The sequence below is a fragment of the Cyphomyrmex costatus genome, unplaced genomic scaffold (assembly GCF_001594065.2).
Source record: "Cyphomyrmex costatus isolate MS0001 unplaced genomic scaffold, Ccosl1.0 scaffold75, whole genome shotgun sequence".
Lineage (NCBI taxonomy): Eukaryota > Metazoa > Arthropoda > Insecta > Hymenoptera > Formicidae > Cyphomyrmex > Cyphomyrmex costatus.
In genome coordinates this window covers 1057181-1065967 of record NW_017280322.1, presented here as the reverse complement: position 1 = coordinate 1065967, position 8787 = coordinate 1057181, and the positions used below count along the sequence as shown (strand labels likewise).

Genomic DNA, 8787 nt, shown 5'->3' with positions numbered 1-8787 from the left:
ACGGTAAGACAAAACTATGACTAACTATTGAAATTATGTGAATATAAATCTAGACACAATGGTTGGTAAGAGGGCGTTAGCAATCAGAGTATATTTGTGAAACCATGCAAAGTCTCAAATGACTTCGGCTAAATAATCGATGAAAAACATAAATTTTTTTATTTATAATTTAGAAGTATCAAATATAATTGAAATTAGTTTCATATTTTTATTATTACTATAATTTATTAGGTATAAAAGATAATTTTTTTTGTAAAAACTCTATATTTAATCAAACGGATTATCATATAATAGTTTATTGTAATATAATTATGTAGAGAAACGATTGTTCAACAAATAAGAGAAATAAGTTTCTAAATCTTTGAAGGAGAAAAGAAGTAAATAAACTTTGTCGTGTCTAAAAAATTATGTTGAAAGAATTGATTTCGTATTTTTTAAAAATCTGCTATGTATTTCTTTTTAAAATCCAATATAAATTTTAGTGTGTGTGATATAAATTTCAAATAAAAAAATCAATATCGATAAGTATGATAGCACATACCTCGTCGGTAATATCGACTAAGTCGAGGTCGATTAATCGAATTTAAAGAGAATCGACAAGAAAATCGACTTTTAGTTAAAAAGACGTTCGAATATTGATTAGTCGAGTAATCGAGAAAAATCGAATGTCGCTCATTCCTGATGATCAGCAATCTTGCCAGCAAAAACAGTTGTAAAGGTTAGATGATATTAGAAAACATGAATGTACGTAATATACAAGCACGATATACGAAATACAAACAACTTGAAAAGTAAATAGGGATTGTCGCGTCTGTCACATAATGTAAGTTTCAATTGAAAGATTAAATTTATTTCATGTTTGTCAATTTATTATTTCTTATTTTATCACAACAGGGCCAGTTATTACAAAAATGAATTGTAATTTTTAAAAATTTGAATTATTTTTAGCCTATCTTGTATTGCTTCTGTATATAATAAAAATTTTTATTTTATTTTAAATAATATTATATGATATAATTTTTATTATCTTGTAGAATATTTTGTGTTTAAACAAACATTAATCAATTTGTTAAGTATTCTATTTCTGTTAAATATAAAGATAGGATAACATCTTAAGTATAACATAAATTTTAAGTATTTTTCTGTAATTTCGCAATAGCATAATAATATTTCTTTATAAGAAACAGAAATATTCATTATGCTTATAACATAATACTAATTTTTTAGAAAATTATAAATTTCTGGAATTCTGTACAACAAATTATTCGACATTATGTGGGATGAAGACCTGGTTACTATTGCTCTGCCAACAATGTCTACTATTATTTTATTTGTAGTCACGGTAAATTTCTTCAAATACCTCATGAATGGTCCTCATATTCAGATTAGAGATGTTACAAAGGAACATAATTGGAAGGCAATTCGCGAAACAGCTAAGGTATTTTGAAGAATTTACACGATTATTATAGACTGTCTCTTATTTGTGACAAAATAAAATTATCTGACTACCCTCTTCCTAAACATTTTCCTATTTTTAAATTTTTATATGTAATTAATTCAAAACTTCAACAAAATAATAAAAAAAGAAATTGTAGCAATACGCAATGCATGATTTTGTTTTAATTGAATTGAAATAATTATTCAGTATTGAGTATTAAAAACATATCGCAATAATGGTCTATTTTAGTTTATAAATAAATATATATTGATTTTAATTAAAGAGTAGAAACAATATTAAATTATATAAATTAATTAAACACAAATTGTTCTATGAGTGCAGGCATATTACTGTAGTATTTGTGAGGCTTTACTATTGAACCTTGATGCTCTTTTCTGTGATTCTTGTGGCGTGTGTGCGGATCGAGGTTGCATAAAGCTTGCCGATAAACGGCTAAAATGCAAAGCGATAACCTTCAATAATGATCAACTGATGAAGCATCATTGGATTAAAGGTATATTATTAGTTTCTAATTAATATGTATATATATTGTCTTAAATGACTACATGTATTGTCTTTTGTTGTATTTTAAGGTAATTTGCCACTTGTTGCCATATGTTACATCTGTGAAGAAGAGTGTGACGTAGAGCCCGGACTTATAGACTGGTGGTGTTGTTGGTGTCAGAGATGTGTTCATAAAACATGCAAATCTTCTCTATCTGAAGTAAAAATTAATGATATTTCACTTTTTAAATATTTTTCATAATTTTTTAAAATAATTTTTTTTCTGTAAAAAAATCATAATAACATACTAAAAAATTTTATTGATCATTATAATAATCATGTATCTCGTTCAAAATTTTATACAATATTTTATAATGTCTTTATCTTAATAATAAAATGCATTGTAATTTGCATGTAATCAAGAAAAATAATATTTTTAGAAATGCATAATAATGTTTAGTTGCATTATAGGATGCTTTTTACTTTATCTTGTTATTCTGAGAAAGTTGTGTGAAACAGATTGTGGAAAATAAATATATTTCCTCTTTACAGATATGTGATTTTGGAAAGTTCAAATTAATGATTATTCCACCGGGAAGTTTAGAAGTAATAAATCGACGTAGCACAATGAGATGCAGATTACATCTTCGTTCTGTCACACCACCAAATTGGCCTAATTGGAATCCAATCATTGTTGTAGGTAAAAGAACAAAAACATCAATAAATATTGTGTAAAATATGTAAAGACACAGTGATGATGTTTGGATACATCTGTTTCTCATTATTCTCTTTCTTGATAGGAAATAGAAAATCAGGAAACAATGATGGAGGCCAAATTTTGTCTCTATTTAGAAGATTGTTAAATCCTGCGCAAATCGTAGATTTAGCAGACCGTGATCCAGTCGCTGCCCTCGAATGGTGCCGTTTGTTAGGGAAAACTCCATCCACTATACTCGCAGCCGGCGGCGATGGAACCGTCGCTTGGTTATTAAACACCATCAACAAACTTGAATTAGAGGTAAATCTTCCTTCTTGATATAAACATTTATATATACATAAGCACGAGTACAAACAAATTTTTTATACGGAACAGCCTGTTCCATCTGTAGCAATAATCCCTTTGGGGACAGGCAACGATTTATCTAGAGTATTAGGATGGGGAAAGGAACACGATTCGTATTTAGATCCCATGGAACTATTACGGAAAGTTCAAGCAGCGGAGAAAATAAAACTTGATAGGTACGTGATAAAAAAATGTAAATTACTGATTGATTAGATCTGTATACAGCGTATCATTTAGATGGTCAGTGACGATAAAACCATTCGGCGGACTAGGATTCAGAGGATCGTATCATAATTTATTCATGTACAATTACATAAGCGTGGGCGTGGACGCACAAGTGACTTTAGATTTTCATCGCACAAGAGAGAGTCGCTTTTATCTGTTTAGTCATAGAATATTTAACAAGGTATCTTCTTCGTTTTCAAATAATGGCGTAAGTAAAATATTCTAAATTGAATAAAGTAGTTTATATGCGTTTTATACATGTTGGTAGCTATTATACTTGTGCTTTGGCACGCAACAAGTCGTGGAAAGGGAATGTAAAGATCTCGATAAAAGTTTAGAAGTCTATTTAGATGACAAAAAGGTAGAACTGCCTTCTATTGAGAGCATAGTGATACTTAACATTCCATCTTGGGCTGCTGGTGTCGATCTATGGAAAATGGGAATGGAAGGTTAATATCTTTAATAACTATTTATTTAAATATAATAATACTAATTACACACATTGCTTGATAGACAATGAAGGTTCGGAAGTACAAAGTATTAACGATGGCAAATTGGAAGTAGTTGCACTTTATTCTTCATTCCACATGGCTCAGCTCCAAGTAGGCCTTTCGAAACCACATCGAATTGGTCAAGCTAATACCGTAAAGGTATCTATTTTAACAATTTAAAAGTTTTTTTTACATCTATATTTGTACAATATAAGTATTGCTATTGTTTAGATAATATTATCGCGGCCATGCGCCATGCAAGTAGATGGTGAGCCCTGGTACCAACATCCATGCGAATTCAACATAACATACAGCAATCAAGCTTCTATGCTGAGAAGCGATTGTTAAATACTTACTGCGTGATTTTATAGAAAACAATTTGCACAAATGCATTTATTCGTGCGTTATTGGGCGAGTATCAGTTAATGTTTGCCAAATATGTGAACAGTTTAGCTCGACAATTAAAATATTGAAGTGTAAGAAGAAGAAATAAAGATCTCTAGTCAATGTTATTCCATACAGAATATATGTCCGTTATATCTTTTATTGTTTGTAGCTGTTTCTATTTATTGATGCTGTATTTATAATAAAAATATGCAAATAAAATATCAAATAATATATAAATAAAAATATTTTGATGTTTACAAAAGATTTTTTCATCTAACAACCTGTTTAAAATAACATTTTGTTTATCTTTTTATGTTAATTAATAGCTTTTTAAGTTTATAGTTTTTATATAAATTATATATGTACTATAAAAAGCTTTATTGATACTAAAAGCTAATTTCAAATAAATTAGGAGAAATTCATTTGTTAAAAAACTTCAGTTAAAAATTTAATATGTAAATCATTTTATTTTGAAAAAATAGTAAAGAATAAATAATGTAAACAGAATATTTTAGCAATTCTTCTATAATAATAAAAAAGAATAACACAAGAAATTAATTTTATTAAATTATGACAGAACGTCAAATATATTTTTTATTGATCTTGACAACAGCTTGGATTTTACATGAGATGGCTAGAATAATGAAAGACATTGATTAAGATATGTTAAAAATTGGAAAAATTAAATAAAATATAGAGAAAGAATCATTTTTGATTGCTTAAAATAATGCGTACTGAATATTATAAATTTTATAACCAAAATTTTATAACCAAAAACAGAAAGATTATATCTGTAAGTACATATTAAAATCATAAAAATAATTTATTAAAAGATAATTATTACACATACACACACACATATTTATAATTTATTAAAATAACATAGAAATGTATGTATGATAAATTGCAAATTGTGTTAATATCTTTAACACAATAATTATTATATAGTGTTAGAAGGATTCCTTTCTAAAGCAGAATCCAAATTGATCGCATTTGTACCGAAGAATCCTAGCGAGTTGTGGCGGTCCGCAAAAAAACACTGTAATTTTTCCTTTCTTCTTATCCTGAAGCTGTTTGAATACCTTATCCCAATTGGGACGACCTGCATTCGTTCTGGTTTTTAATCCTGTAATGAGATCTCGTTTTTCCTAATTAACGAGAAGAAACAAAAAAATTAATACGGCAAATTTTATTATCATTTGTGTAAATTCTTTAGTACACATTTAAAAACTAGTCATATAATTAAAAATATTTAAATAATTATGTGTGTATAATTATAAAGATATTTCTGACTTTTTCGTGCAGAAGATCCAGCGCCAATTGCAAGCCAACTGCCTTCATGTCGCTCTTTTGCAATGCGCTTGTGATGTACATATGCATCTCCAGAAAGCGTTCCATGGTGATACCTAACTCAGCTTGTTCTATCTCAAGTTGAGATAGTAAGTTTACGAACCATTCAAATGAACGTTGATTGCGGTTAATCCAAAAAAAGTCAACCTATAAAATATTCTTCCTTAAATTTAAAAATTATATATAATAAACGTTGCAAATACATTTTCTATGACTATTTAATAGTTAATATTAGAAAACCTACATAAATCGAACTTGTTTTATATATGTATATATATAAATTGATATTAAATTACACTCTATACGCACTATATTCTTCGCTATAACGAGCTTCAGATTTTTAATATTAATACAAACGTTATTAAGTATCAGTAATTTATACAAATTTTATTTCGAGATTAATCAAATTAGAGAAAGAGAACGAAAGAGAGAGAGAGAGAGAGAGAGAGAAAAGAAAAATCTATTTACTTTTCGTAAATTCATTACAGTAGGCGGAATTTCACTAGCCCAGGAGAATGAACATTTTGGGCAAGTATGTCTCGCTTTCCAATATCGATGCATAATCGATTGCAATATAGAAGCGAAAGGAGTAACTCCGATTCCTGTGGCGATTAAAACAGCATGCTGCGCTCGAAAGATATGACTTGATGGTGCTCCATAAGGACCGTCTAAAAAGATCTACGATGACGATACATTATTTTTTCAAAATAAGTTAACAATAATTAATTGAAAAAACCTTAAGTACATTATAAGTTTATAATAAAAACTATTTGTAAATACAATTTACCTCAAGTGGTTTCCCTACAGGGTAATTTATAGGTAGTTGAGAAGAACTATCAGATTTCAAATCTAAACTATTTGAACTACCTACAGCTTCATTAAACCCTTGTCTCAATTTTCCTTCTTCTGCCGCAATTTGCATTGTTATCGATGTATTGTGCAATATTTCATTTCCTTCCGCATTTGCATTTGTTGCTGTAAACATAGCACGATATAAAAATATTATGAAAAATAAACTTATATTCTTTAATATTTTTAATATAAACATTTTTTACATGGTTTATAAATGTAATCATTTGACTTAAACAATTTTTTATAATTATAATTATTACATTATTATTGTTATTATATTATTACGTTATTTTGCAAAAAAAAATTTTTTTCCATATTTCTAAATATAATATAATATATTTTTCAATAATAACTTACCAACATTTGACAGCACGTCAATCTCATAATCGTCCGTTTCAAAACTGGGTGTTTTAAATGCAATAATAGTCGGTTTTGTCCGCATGTATCGGAAACTTTGAGCTAATGATTTGTTTTGCGGACTCAAGTAGGCTAAGCCCAATGACTTGAATCGCGCGCATTTCATTTGACACTCGTCGAAATTCCTTTCCGATTCAGATCTCATGTAATCTCGAAGTCTACGTATCATAATAAGAATATTATTATATATGAAATATTTTATTACAAAGACTTCATAATTGTTACAATAACAATAAAATTTAAAGACTCAATTGTGAGATAAAAAATATAAAGAAAAAAAAGTTTGTGATAAGATTAACTTTTTGAGAGCAAATATGTATTTATGTAGGTATCTAATATTAATTTACTTACGCTCTGAGTCGTTCTTTTTTCTTGCTTTTGATTTGCATATCGGGCATCGAATGTGATTTTTTAAGTGGTATTTTGGTACTAAGAAAAAATTGATGTAATTTCTTATCTCTTTTTACAGACACGTCTGTCCATTCCTTGTTTGATTCTGGCGTATCTGTTCGTACATACATAACGTGACTTTGATTAACACAAGTTTGGATCTATTAGTCTTTTGATTTTTTATGTGTGTGTGTGTGTGTGTGTGCATACGCGTGTGGACTATATATTTTTTAAATCAGTCTTACGTTCAGTAGTTTTTAAATATGCAGACTTATTATTAATTGATGCATGCGAAGGTGACACAGAATTCGATAAGTCAGATATGAACGAAGGATTGTCCAGATGAGCCTGAGGCATGGATTCCATTGAAGCTTTCTGTGTTACAATAAGTGGCGTTTTTTTGCCACTGATAAAACTACACAATAAGAAATATTAAAAAATCTAATGTATGTATATAGTACATATATAATATAGGATAACTAAAAATGTTACAATTTTATTGTTAAAAATCATTATTTTTAATTTTATGCACAAAATTACAAAATTACTTTCTGGATTTTATATAAATCTTTGATTAAATCACGGCAAACTTACGATTTTTTGGAGAGAACACAAACAGCATCACAGTTCTCGGCAGGCAATATGTCACAATGAAGTTTTATTTGTTCTTTTTCAAAGTACGAGTATAAACTGTTGGTCCATTCACCAACCGCACGAATGTGTAGCCACATATAATCTGTATAAAAATAATATATTAATTTTGGGAGATGTACACATATATACGTATACAAATGCAGTAATTGTAGTAATGAAAAGCAACATCGATCAAAGTGCAAAAATTTGCAGCTTACCTTCTTGTTCGGGAGCACTGCTAATGGTAAAAGGATGCCATTCATATTTTGCTATTACTGGGATTTTAACGAATACATAATCGCCAGGATGAAAGTGAAAATTGGATGGTCTCTTAATAACCAGATTAGTCACCTTCGAAGGTAAAAGGAGACCAGAACTTATATAGGTCTTTCCACGGTTAGAACGTAACCACACAAGTCGACGAATTTTTTCTACTAGGTATATAATACCCGGACCGACAAACCACTTCCAGAAGTTAGGACCATGGAAGATCAACAGAATCCAGAATGGTATGTATAGCAAATGGGACCAATAAAATATCTTGTAACAAAAAATTGTTTTTATAAAACGGATAATGAAGCTATTGCTTTTAGACAATCAAAAAGATTATAATGGTTAAAATAAAAATAATTATAAGGCTCAATATGTATAAAATAGTATAAATATAAAGAGGGTAACGAGCCAAGTAAATTAACGAACAATTTAATTTAAACATAAACGAAAAGTACAAGGGACATTGTAAGAGTCATATAAATAAAATTTAAAAAGTTAGATAATAGTCATATAATAAAAGATCATCTTACATTTCAACAATTACAAGATTCTGTAAAAATCCGAAGCTATACATTTCTAAAATTCTAAAGACTACTTTACATTTCTAAACTTCTAAAGACTACTTCATAAATACTACTTCATTAAGTAGTCTTTAGAAGTTTAGAAATGTAAAGTAGTCTTTAGAATTTTAGAAATGTATAGCTTCGGATTTTTACAGAATCTTGTTATTTTTGAAATGTAAGATGATCTTTTATTATATGACT

The 8787-nt window shown here is 28.5% G+C and overlaps 2 protein-coding genes across 2 annotated transcripts in view; one reads left to right on the top strand and one right to left on the bottom strand.

The window, feature by feature from the left end:
* Positions 1-793: 793 nt before the first annotated feature.
* Dgkepsilon (diacylglycerol kinase epsilon) lies at positions 794-4199 on the top strand. The gene is made up of 11 exons (XM_018548791.1): positions 794-823; positions 1228-1438; positions 1781-1952; positions 2032-2162; positions 2495-2642; positions 2743-2960; positions 3036-3181; positions 3243-3411; positions 3499-3679; positions 3744-3880; positions 3953-4199. The coding sequence occupies exons 2-11, from the start codon at positions 1274-1276 to the stop codon at positions 4067-4069; spliced, it is 1584 nt and encodes a 527-aa protein (XP_018404293.1). The 5' UTR covers positions 794-823; positions 1228-1273; the 3' UTR covers positions 4070-4199.
* Positions 4200-5058: 859 nt separating this feature from the next.
* Positions 5059-8787, bottom strand: part of Nox (NADPH oxidase) — a 15305-nt gene continuing 11576 nt past the window's right edge. Inside the window, exons 11-19 of the mRNA XM_018548783.1 lie at positions 7969-8290; positions 7712-7853; positions 7363-7532; positions 7079-7232; positions 6668-6885; positions 6246-6433; positions 5927-6136; positions 5402-5605; positions 5059-5256 (exon numbers count right to left, since the gene is read on the bottom strand). Coding sequence (XP_018404285.1) covers positions 5059-5256; positions 5402-5605; positions 5927-6136; positions 6246-6433; positions 6668-6885; positions 7079-7232; positions 7363-7532; positions 7712-7853; positions 7969-8290 — 1806 coding nt within the window. The remainder of the gene's footprint in view (positions 5257-5401; positions 5606-5926; positions 6137-6245; positions 6434-6667; positions 6886-7078; positions 7233-7362; positions 7533-7711; positions 7854-7968; positions 8291-8787) is intronic.